Source organism: Phaethon lepturus, unplaced genomic scaffold (genome assembly GCF_000687285.1).
Source record: "Phaethon lepturus isolate BGI_N335 unplaced genomic scaffold, ASM68728v1 scaffold22823, whole genome shotgun sequence".
Lineage (NCBI taxonomy): Eukaryota > Metazoa > Chordata > Aves > Phaethontiformes > Phaethontidae > Phaethon > Phaethon lepturus.
In genome coordinates, this window is record NW_010531474.1 from 1,080 (window position 1) to 13,145 (window position 12,066).

The window sequence follows — 12,066 nt, forward strand, 5'->3', positions numbered from 1 at the left end:
CATGAGTGGCTATGTGGAGCGAGACAAGCAGCAGTAACTCCCCAGCACAGCCTTAAAGGTAGGTTCTGAAACACCTTTTCAGAATTTGGTGGTGGAAAAGACCCCAGGAGCCATCCTTACCTTGTGTCTTGCTGGATGCATCCCAGAAGTGATTAGCAAAGTCTTTAAACATAACAAGAAGAAACGTTGAATACTGGCAGCGTATGCGAAGACTCACTTTTTGCAAGTAACAGTGCAATCATTTCACAGTGACAGAAAGTGTCCCCTAGACACCGGGCCTGGCAAACCTCTTAATCATTTGTCTGACAGAAAATGTGGTTGAAAGCACAAAAATAAGGACGTATTGAAGTTTGTAGCCAAGCAAAGGAAGAGGAGGAGGAGTGGTTGTGGCAGATGAGGACCAAGGAGAGCCTGGTTTTCTCTCCAGTGTGCTCAGGGACTGGTTCTCTCCAATTTCCATTTTTGCAAGATGTCGTTTGCTGCCTTCAGTGTGGCTTCCTCCTAAACAAATACCACAGGTTGGGTCAGTGGCTTCCAGCCAAATCCCCTTTTCCCTCACTGTGGTCATCATTTATATAAAAATCCCATTCTTATTCTGGAACATCGCAAGTACTCGTGTTCAGTGTGAGACAGGCACAGCATCTCTGGGGAAGGCATAGCCACTGGGCAGTTAAATGTGCACCCAGAAGACTCCCTGCCTTCACCAAGAAATGTGGGATGCTGATGGGGCAAAGCTTAGGTTGACACCGGCACACGTCCTGCCCACAGCTCCGCTCACATGCCTGCAGGAGGGGGTTGAACCATTTGGGATGCTGCGCTCAGGCTCTAATGCCCAAGGTGCTCTGCATTTTTTCTTGGCATTTATCTCATTAAACCAGTCCTGATTATTATTCCCAACCTTGCTTTCCTTTGTGCTGTCATGTATCTCACCTTTGCGAAGCAGAACCGGATGAAATGGTTGTAGTTGTTCTTGTGAGCCCCACAGTAGAAAGCAGACAGCGGGATGGTGGCAAGTCCCTGAGAAGGGGAAACGTGGAGCTGAGGTTACTCCTTCTGGGCTGGGATGAAGCCATCTACTTATCGCTCGGACGTCTCGGATGGGCTTGTAGGTGCCCTGTCTGCTCACTCTGCTTGAGCTCAGGCTGCCAGAGTAGAGGCCAGCAGCTGACAGACACCCCAGGCACCGCCCTGGATGAGCTGCCAGACCTGGCAGCCGTGGTGTGCTGCTGGCTCCCATGAGCGCAGCCAGCATGGAATGCACAAACCTACCCGGGGCAAATGCATTTACCTTGTTCTTGACCATCCACTTTGCAAATCTGGAGTCATAGGGCTCATCAGAGTCAGGGACATCAGGGACGTCGGATTCTGTAAAAGCACAAACAGCACAGAGGTCTGTAAAAGCACAAACAGCACAGAGGTAGGGGCTGGTGCTGCGTGCCTCAGCCCAAACCCGTGGCCTCTGGGAGCTTGGATGGGAAACACACTATTGTCCATCCCTGCTTTGGTGGTGGTTTATGCAGGTTCCTGTCCCTGCTAGTGGTACCGCTCTGAGCTGGCACCCCATACTCAGCCCTGCTTGAGCAAAACCGCAGCTGCATGACTTACTGAACTCGGAGATGTCTGCCACCAAGAAGTAGGTTCCCTCAGGGATGATGGGTTTCATCCCCACAGCATCCAGGCTCTGGACCAGCCAGTCTCTCTTCTGCTGCAGCTCCTTGGGCAGTTGGACAAAGTAGCTTTCTGGTTTCCCATAGAGCTCGAGCTCCCTCTGGAAACCCTGAGCCACAGCCTCCTGCAAGGAGAGAGGAGGCTGGTGGGAAGATGGTCAAGGCTTGCTTGAGAACCAGAGTCTTTGCTCTGATGCAGTTCACAGGTGATTAGGGAGCAGGGGGTGAATTCCCATTGCACCAAGCCAAGCTCTCTGCCTCCAGGCCCTCCAAATGGCCCCTTGGATTTGTCAGTGCAAAATAAGGAATATACTGCGGGCAGGCTGGACTCTCCCTTTCCACCCAGCCATGGGGCGACTGCAGGGAGAGAGGAAGGAACCTCTCCAGGGCACTATGCATCACCCTGTCTGTGCCTTTCAGGTCAGCCATGGGCAGAAGGACCTGCTTCAGGAGTTTGGGAATTGCAGGGCGAGTTGCAGAGAGCCGCCTTACCTGGGCAACTGTGGCACAGTGGTACACTGAGTTTTGGTGCACAGTACGGAGGTGCTGCAGCAGCCGGTTGGGTCCCACAGTCCAGCCCACCTGTGGTCAGGAGAGGAGGAAAAAGGTGGTAAGTTTCTGGGTACCTGCTTGGGCTCCCCTTTATTTGCCTGTGCTGGCTTCATTGTACTTTCCAGACAGAGCTATTGTAAAGCAGCTTTGATACTTTCAGACCCTGAGCTTCAAAGCCAAGTGTGCAGCAGCAGTGTCCCCAGCACCGTGCAATGGGACCCATGCCCTGGAGCAAAGGAATGGGGCTGGGGAGAACACAAGATGCCACACAGGGGAATTCACCTTCCATCCAGTGGCACTGAAGGTTTTCCCAGCACTCCCGATGATCACCGTGCGGTCCCACATCCCTTGCAAACTGGCTGGGAACAAAACAGGAGAGAAACACCGATGGCAGAGCTCAGTGTGCTCGCTTCTCGGCTGCATTAATAACATGATGGGAGCTCTTTCCCCACTATAAACTTTGGTGGCCTCTTGTGTTCACAGCACATCTTTCATCTGGATGAGCCACAAAGCACATCCCAAGCAGGCAGCCAGGTTTCTCAAGACCATCTCTTTGTAATTAAGTGTTTTCATATGCATGTACCCAGCCCCAGGGTTTCCCAGAGGTGCCAAGCACCATAACCCTGCAACAAGATGATTGCATGTTACTGCAACAGGAAGAACAGGCCTCCCAAATCATGTTGAAATGGATGTTCCAAAACTAGAGACTCCAGAAAACTGTGGTTTTACAAAGTGTGGGAAAAAAATACAGGTTTCTCTGGAGCCAAAGGGCTCTTTGCTCTGGATCTCACACTGTGAAGCCAACTCTCTGTTTCCTCTGACTAGCTCTGGAAGTCAGGGCTCCAGTTTAATACCTGGTTTGAAGGCTGAGACTGAAGTGCAGCAAAATACCTCTAATGGGGATATGTGCCTGGTACAGCTGTGCATGCAAGCAGCCCATGTAATTTCCAGGGGACCCCAGTTAAATCACCGTTTCCTTCCCTGAAGGTGCTGTACCCAGAGAAGACACCCAAGCTCAGCCCAAGCCATTCTTTGTACCAATGCGGATATGCTCCTTCCCGTCGTAGACCAGCCACTCATACACTTCATCGCTGATGCACAGGGTGTCATGCTTCACACACAGGTTTGCAATGAGCTCTAGCTCTCCTCGGCTGAATACCTGCAGCGGGCAGGGAATGGAGCAGAGATGCAGCAGGAGCATTTCTGAGGCCCTGCCCATCCCTGCCTCTCTGTAAAGGCTGCAAGCCCTGCCCTCACTGTCTCCCAAGCCGGGGCGGACAGGAGCTGGCTGCAATGGTCTAACAGGGCAAAGTCCTGCTGGCATGAAAGACCAGGCTTAAAAACACCAGAAGAGAGAGTGCAATGTGTGGTGCTGCCGCAATAACCATTTCCCTTGTGTGCAAGGAAGGTCAAGTCACTGCTACACTGCAAATGTGTCTGGGTGAGTTGTAGCACCCCAGCTGCTTTCAGGGACAGCCACAGCAAGACTAGAGGTGTTACCTTGCCCAGAGGGTTGTTAGGTGAGTTCAGGACGATGGCTTTTGTCCGTTCATTGAATTTAGAAACCAGTTCAGCTGGGTCCAGTTGCCAGTCTGCACTAGACATCAATTTTCCATCTTTTGGAGCTTTCTAGAGAGAACAGAAGAGAATCTCAGCTTGCTTTGCTACCTCTACACTTTGTTTACTGCTCACCTCTTTGCTCACTTTGCTATGACTCTTCCCTCCTCAATAGCTTTGCTCCGACCCACTCACCGGTCTCAGCGGGACAAACACAGGCATCCCACCAGCCATTTTCACCATTGGCTCATAGCAGTCGAAGAAGGGCTCAATAATTATCACCTGGAAGAAAGGGACATGTCAGTGCCCTCCTGGCGCTGCTCAGACCTTCCCTGATGGGTGCAGAGAGCAATGGGAGGGACAGGAAATTTTAATTCCTGAATTACTCTAATGGAGAATCTTCATTGCCCTGTGAGCAGTGACAGGGAAGATCACCACCACTCAGGGCAAAAGGGTTATTTTGCCTTATGCAGAAATGAGACAGTGCCCTGAAGCAGGTATTTTTTTTCCTTTGGAACCTCAGATACTAAAGAATGGGGATAAAATGTTTCTGCTTTGGAAAAGGACAATGAAAGCCAGCCTGCAGCTGCTGGCAGACCCACAGCCAGGAAGGGCTCTCCTGGGGGAAGGTTGCCTGTGCAACAAGCCCAGGTCTTGGGTTACCTCATCACCTTCGTCAACGAAAGCCTGGAAGCAGCAGAAGAGAGCCTGGTATGCCCCCACAGTCACCATCACATTGGTCATAGGATCCAGGTCTCGTCCAAGCAGCTTCCCAAAGAACTGGGCTAGGATCTTCACCAAAGGTGGGTGGCCCTGTGGGATGAGAGGAGGGGTGGGAATTGAGTTGCAGAAGCCTCCGAAAACATGGATGAGCCCTTGGAAGGGACCTGGGCAGCCGAGCGCCCTGTGACTGAGCGTGTGGGGCATCTTCCAGCCCGGTTGCTTCCAAAGCCCCGGTAAAGCAGGGTGGTGCAGCCCTGGGTGCAGGGGGCCCAGGCTGAGGCTGGATGCATGTTTTGCCTTGTGGTTTGCCCTGTTTATTGCTGCCTGATGAGCCCTGAAGCAGCCAAGGCTAACGAGGAGTGAGGGGGGTACTGCTGAGGAGGGGGAGTCTGTCCACGCACGAAGGCACGTGTGTACTGGTGCAGCATGTGGTTCTCCCCGCTGAGGGCTCTCACAAATGCCTCCTTCAGAAAGTCCGGTGGGGGGAAGTCAGGGAAGCCCTGGCCCAGGTTCACTTTGGAGTAGGTGGCAGCCAGTTTTACAAACTCCACCCTGGAGAGAAGAAAGGGAGAGAAAGACAAGCATTTACAGAGGGACAGGGCAGTGCGCTGGCACCGGCTCTGCTTACCAGCATCTCTTTGGAAGTGAGAAAGGTTGGTGTCCCTCCTGCGAAGCCACCCCACCGCTCACAGATGGACAGGACCAAGCACAGGTCATTTCAGACCTGTTTCAGTTAAAACTGAAGGCACTATTGCACCGGGGACTGGTTTTAATTTGTTCTCAGAGGAAACGGCCGTTGTGCTGTCTGGGTGTGCGGCCACAGCTGAAGCTGCGCGCTGCTGCTGCTCAGACCACACCGAGCAGGAGAGGTCTTGGAGGGTTTCAAACTCCTATCAGTTCTGCAAAATTTAGCATCTAGACACCATGAAGGCCTCTGCAGAGGGAAAGGCAGGCTGAACTCAGCGCTTGTCTCAAAAAAGTCATCGCATTGGCAGTTTGTAGCTTGAAACCAGGCACAGCAGGGCTTTGGGGAAATCCCATTTAAAGCTCTTCTTCAAGCATGCAGTTTTCCCAATGTCTGTGCCGTGCAGGCTGGGAACGGCATTTGCAGCATCCCTTCTCCTGCTTCTCTGCTTGCAGTGCCCTAGCTTGGGCATGAAGCAGCTGCCGGGCTGAAACCAGTGTGCTGCAACGACTTGGCTCGGATTTGGGTGCTGCCGAGATCACTCGGGCGGGTGAGTTGGATGGAGCACAATGCACTACCAGGCACAAGGTGGTGCAGGACACTTGGTATGGCATAAAGTGTGAGCAGCAGGTACTGAGCTGAGCCAGGGTAAAGCCTCCCGGGACAAACCTGCCCTGATGTGCTTCCTAAACACATGCAAAGTAGCCAAGGGAGACTATGCTGCTCTGTGCTGTGTGGCTGCAGTGGTTCCTGTCTGGTGTGAGGCCGCCGAAAACCACATCTACCATCACGGCAAACCAGATATTCTCTTAACTCACCAGATGTTCTTATCTATTCCCTCCAGCCTTCGAGCTTGCACTGGCCTTGACATTTTTGCCTGCAAAGGGAGAGAGAAAGTGAGTTAGAAGCTTTCACTAATGGCAACGGGGCCACGCACAAAGGGAACGCAGCCTCCCCAGGTATGTTTTTCCCAATAGATGGTGTGCCCTTCAGTATTGCTTCATGGGTTGTTGCTGACTGACCTTAGAGCAGTAACACTGATGCAGTGGCTTCTGGAGGAGGTTTCACACACTTTTTATGAAAGATCAAACAGACAAGAGCTGGCGGAGGAGGATGTTTCATTTACAAGTTTCAACAGGAATTGAGAAAACAGATGAACAAAAGAAGTGTGTGTACACTCACTGGGGAGTTGGCAATGCCTTAAACCTCCTTTTTAGTTGAAATAAATCATGGGGTCATATAAGCTCAAACAAGCTGTTACAGCCAGGCCAATGACCACAGACCTCAGGCTTTTGCCTCTCTTGTCCTCCATCAGCAGGAGCTCCTTGTTCTCTACAGGCCACAAAATATCCCCTTTTCCTGGAAGAACAAACTTTTTTATTCCACACTGCTCTAAGGAGTAGCAGAAGTAGTATTTGCTCCTTTGCCCTGCTGGAGCCCTCGGTGAAGGGAGTTGTTCTAGATCCTAAACAAAATGCTGTTTTTTGCACCTAAAGTTAATGTCAAAACCAGGCGGCAACTGAATACAGGCAAGAGGGGAGCACAGCACACAGGTCAGTCTGATGTATGGAGACACCAAGGTACTGTTCTGACTGATATCTAATTTCCATGTGCATCATGGCAAGGGGGGCTGGGAAGAAGGACAGTAGGAAGCATTGAAAGCAAAATCCTCCCTCCAGTCGGAGAAGCACAGTGGGAGAGAGTCAGATGTGCTTGATGGGGAATTTATCACGAGGATGATGAAAAGCGCAGAGGCAGAATTTAATAACTCAACAGTGCAGGGAAAAGGTAACCAGACAGCAAAGGGACTGGAAACCTGTCTCAAATGATGCTCAGTGCACCAAGAAAAGCCAGTGTGGGGATGTGAGAAGGGTGTCTCTGAAGCAATGAGCCAAGAAAACGATTGTCACTGTGGCAAAATATATTTGAACAGGGATGAGGAGGGCGTGGGAAAGCAGCTGCGATGTGAGATGCAGAGCTGGGATGTGAGGGGACAGGGTCTATGCTCTGCCATGCTGGGATGGTGGGGGGGACACCAGGTCAGCCCCTCTCTCCGGGCTCGGCTGCAGTGGTAACTCCCCACTTACCTGCTCACCTCTGCCGTGCCCAGAGAGCCGCACCAGAATTTGAAAAGTGCCCCAACAATATTTTACATTGAGAGCTTCGGATTTTTATACAGCTTCAGCCCTTGCTAGGATTCTTCACAAACAGGCTGCTGAGGAGCTCTGTGTTTCAGAGGGCAGTGGGTGGACTCTACTCTTCCCCCAGGCAGCCAAGGGTGAGCAGAAGTCACTGCCGTGACTAGGGTCTAGAACTCCACTCCTCTACCCCAGCCACCTTCCTTGCTCTTTCTGCACAAGCTCATGGATATTATGGTCAGTAAGACCCAGTGCCTTAGCTGATTTTGGTAGGAGTAGAAAGATTTGTGGCTTGGGAAGTAAAAGATAGCTGGAGGTGAAGTATCAACAGCTCCAGCGCTGTTCTTTTGTGGTGGGGCTGCTGGACACAGTTCAGAGAACCTAACAGCATCGGCAAGTATGATGGTGGTCAGTGGCAAGAAGGTGCTTTAAGCCTAGAAATTCCCAGTTCCAAGGAAAGGCCCTGTCTGCTCCAGCCCTTTCAGGAAAGGAAATGACAAATACTTCCTTCTTTTGCCATCCCCCCATCCCATTCCCGTCCTGCATGTGGCTGCCCATCAGGCTGGAGAGCAACGCAGGCTTGGGGCCACGTAGCCCCCAAATCTGTTTCAGCCTGTTCTGCTCCACAAACAGAACAAGGTGTTCCTCCAGTTGCAATTTGCTTGGCAGCCAGACAGGACAGTTGAGTACAAATGTAGAAGACTTAGCAGCATAACCTTCCACCACTGACTCCCTGCCGCATGTGATTCCCTTGCTCTGCATGTTTATCTCCAAGAGGGATGCTGATATTTCCCAAGTACTTTGCAAGCCAAGAGGCTTTAGTAGAAGAGACCATCAGACACAGCAATCCCACAAACAATGAGCTTTCTTCTGTATGAAGGATATTCTCTTGCTTATGAGATGTTCCCTTTAAACAGGCTACCTGGACATAAGTGGGTACAGAGGAGATTGCACTAGTGTGGCTTTTCCTGACATGCCCTCTCTGCCGTCGCTGCCGAGGCTAGCTCCTGGCCACTGAGCTCCTCTGGGCTCCACATTGCTGCAGCCTGAGCCAGGGACCAGGCTGCTGGCCAGAAACAGTCACGCTGGGCATTCAATACCTCGCTAGAGTACGAGCTATATCCAGCGCTGCTCTTCCTCTCCAGCAAGAAGTGACGCAGAGACGGTCCCGCTCTCCTGAGCATGCCACTGCTGTCTCACTCTTGTGGGCACGGACCTGCATTTCCCCCGGACACAAAGCAGAGGGGTAAGACAACCGCTCCACGGCTGCAGGGGTAAAGCAACCGCTCCGTGTATCTGGGACGAGGCAGGTCCAGACCCAAAGTTGGGGTTATTCTGCCACAGAAAGTTAAAGGGGGAATGAGCTGCTTTGTGTGCTGTCGCTGCAATGTCAAAGAGCACTGCGACTGTACTTTGTGCCCATGACGCACACAAAGTCAGGATCACAAGGGCAACCATGGCTTCTGCCTCCTCTCTCCCCAATTCCAGGCTCTCCCCACTTCCCCCTGCACTGCGGGAGCAGTATGGATGCCAGTGAGAGAGCATCCTCTGGGAATTCAGTATTCAACATCAGCTTCCCATCCAGTTTCCAGGTACCTCTTGCCTCCTCTGCAGCACCTCCACCTTTCTCGCTGATGGGGCTGAGCCTCGGCAGGGCTGTTCGGACACCCTGCCTCTTGGGGCTGGCAAGCGAAACAAGGGGCCTTCGGCATGTACACTGGGCAAACCTACTCCACACAAACCCACCCCTTCTTCTTCCTTCATGTTCTTAAGGTTACAAAAAAAAAAAAAAAAATCAAAGCAAGAGTGCTGCTATTTTTGAGAATCTCTGGCCTCTCAGCTGTTGCAACTCCAGGCTATTAAGTCACGAGTTTTACTCTGATTAACAAGATGTCGTCTTCCATCTCCAAAGTGATTTTGGTGTTTACTGTTCCTTCAAGGCCCCAAACAAATCAATCTCTCTGCCTGATGCAGACAGTTTCTTCACCTCAGGTCCCCACAACTTATCCTACAGCATTGCTTAAACATGTGGTATTTGAACTAAAATAAGTTAAAGTTTTGTTAGGTACTTGAGATAAAAGCGGTGAGTCTGGAGGATGCATGCATCTTTATTTTGACCAGCCAACGATTAATTTACCCAGCTGCGAAAAAATAAATTAAAAGAGGTTTAAAGCTGGCCAGCCCACACGCAAGTTCTCAGTACTGCTAGGTGCACTTTCCATCCTTACATGCAGGATGTGAGTCCCTGCTGTTTGCATTTTGTGTTATTTCTAATAAAAGTGCAGAGCAGCTGCCAGCTGAGACCAGTGGGGTTTTACATCTCGTTGTTCAGGTGTGAAAAACCAGCACAATTTATGGGAAAAACAGGAAGCCACAGCATAATATTGCTTGGGACTGCAAAACGCCCACCTTGTCCCTGTGCGTGGGACAGCTGCACGTTGGGGACTGGCACTGAGATGTGAGGAGACACTGCTTTGGGATGCAAAGTAAATGAGTAGTGAAATGAGAGGACTAATCCTGCAGGTGACAAAATGAAAGTGTGGCAGTAAAAAGGTCTTCAACAGATTAGAGAAAACTACAGAGCTGGTATAAAAGCTGTACACAAGGTTCCTGCAAAGAGCTGGAGGCAGCATCGGGGTCACGGTGCTGCTGCCAGTGGGAGCAGCCAAGCAGGGCTAGGGCAGAGGGCTCTGCCTCACCTCCCCGGCCCTGGACAATGTTTTGGAGCTCGGTCAGCCACCAGAGAGTCAAAAAACCCAGGAAAGGCTCAGGAAGCATCTCACCTGGTTTGGCACCTCAGCCTGTGCTGTACGTACACTCCCTGCGAGGGAGCTGGGGCACCTCTCGCCCTGGCGGGGTGCACAGCTTGGAGCACAGTAAGGATTTCGGAGGGGACAGCCGAAAGGTCACTGCGGGGACTGGTCACTCACCACCTCCTGCCCTCCAGCCTGCGGGCACCAGCTGTCTCCTCTGTCCTGGTGCTCCCCAAGCCCCTCCATGGTGCTGGCCAACCTGGCTGCTCGCAGGTGCACCCAAAGGCCTTTGGGGACAAGGGTCTCTCTGAACCCGTCACCCCGTGGGGTGCAACCCCACAGCAGGAGCACATGCGAGAGCAGCAGCAACAGCCAGCAAGCACACACACATGGGCGTAAGGCAGCTTCCAGAAGGGATGGTGGGGGGTAAAATCGACTTACATCAAGCTGGGCCACGCTGCCTTACGCTGCGAAAGTCTGGCACAACGGCCCAAGCTGCATTTGCACACATGCCGCCCTCTCCCTGTCTCCGAAATGCTTCATCTGCGGCTGGGACTTCCTGGGAGGAGTCGGAGAGGCTGCAGGAAGGCAGGAGTCGAGCTACAACGCTGATGAGGAAAATCGTACCGGGGAACAGAAGAGCTCGAGTCGCTCTCTAAAGCGCTGGGGTGAGGGAGGAGCGGCTTTTGGGAGCAGGTCCCTTCCTCCTGGAGGCTTGAAGCCAGAGCTGCCAGAGGATTTTGGCTGCCTGGGAAAATATCCCAGCATATTGTTCAGATGGAGGCTCATACCGGCATAATTATAGTGGGATAATTTTTGTGGTATGGCTATAATTACTTGGGCATGGCGATGGTTGGGAATTTCCCTTTGAGTGAAGCCTTCAGTCATTTGAAAAATGAATTTTTAAGTCAGTCAGACACTCTCAAAAATTCCACCCTGCAGGCTTATTATTATGAGAGAAGAGAATGGATCACAGGTACAGAAGGTGAAGGCATCAGTGTTAGGTTCATCAGAGGATAATGACCTACTGTCACAATACAACCTTGAGCAGGATCCTGCAGCATCATCTGACCCCTGGGCTGTGGATGGGCAGGGAGACAGCTAGCAGCCTCAGAGCGAGACTTCAGTGCATGGATGCGGGAGATGAACTCTCCATCAGTCATTTGAGAGGTGACAATTGCTCAAGAGAGGAGGAGAGAGCAAATTGTCCTCTCTCATCTTCCCTCTTCCTTTTGTGACGAGGCTTTACACGCACGGATGAATCAGGTCATGTAGCTCTAACTACTGTCTCCCTTTCACAGTAGGAAAAAGTGAGCCACAGGGAAAGGAAGCGGCTGACGTCCACTGTGCCAAAGGTTCCCGAATCCTAACCCGACGTCTGGCCGCTGGACTCACAGCATCCCTGCCATGACTAAGCAGGAGGAAATGTCAGTGCAGGCAGATGCAAACTCTTTGTTTTCTAAACTTCCGTCTAACCCGAATACTGAAACAAACAGATGGAAGGAAAACTTGTGTTTGCTTCCGTAAGAATGTACACGGCACATCCTGAGCCATCTAATAGCTCAATGCCATTTTCTCCTGCTGCCCTCGCTATGCTTGCTTTGCTCCCTCCTCTGCTGCCAGCCTTGCACCATCCCTGGTTGTTGTTTGCCCCTGAGCTGAGCTCACTTGACTAGCTAAATTAGCAAAAAGCCAACCTGGCAGAAAAGTGGACAATTTTGTGTAAGGTCTGTGAGTTGAACTGGCTCAGGGCAGGGTGGGTGTGAGTGCTAAAGGCACTGCAAGGAAATACTGATCTCGGTAGGGACCAGAGCAGAGAGGAGCGGGGAGAAGGAGGGATGGACAAGAGCATGAGCCCCCTCCTTCTTTGGCAGGATTTGGCCTTTATATTGGTTCAACAGTAACATGTAACCTCATCTTAATGTCCTCTTGAAATTCAACAGAAATTGCTGGATAATATGCATGCAGCCGGCGAGGAAAAGGACACTATC

At 51.6% G+C, this 12,066-nt stretch overlaps 1 protein-coding gene across 1 annotated transcript; it reads right to left on the bottom strand.

The window, feature by feature from the left end:
• Positions 1-432: 432 nt before the first annotated feature.
• CCBL1 (cysteine conjugate-beta lyase, cytoplasmic) lies at positions 433-10,598 on the bottom strand. Its single transcript, XM_010284586.1, has 14 exons — positions 10,517-10,598; positions 8,423-8,538; positions 6,003-6,061; positions 4,901-5,051; positions 4,440-4,589; positions 3,972-4,058; positions 3,720-3,848; positions 3,258-3,378; positions 2,502-2,578; positions 2,160-2,249; positions 1,606-1,792; positions 1,289-1,365; positions 931-1,017; positions 433-501 (listed from the first exon to the last, which is right to left on the bottom strand). The coding sequence occupies exons 2-14, from the start codon at positions 8,504-8,506 to the stop codon at positions 433-435; spliced, it is 1,368 nt and encodes a 455-aa protein (XP_010282888.1). The 5' UTR covers positions 8,507-8,538; positions 10,517-10,598.
• Between the last annotated feature and the right edge of the window lie 1,468 nt (positions 10,599-12,066).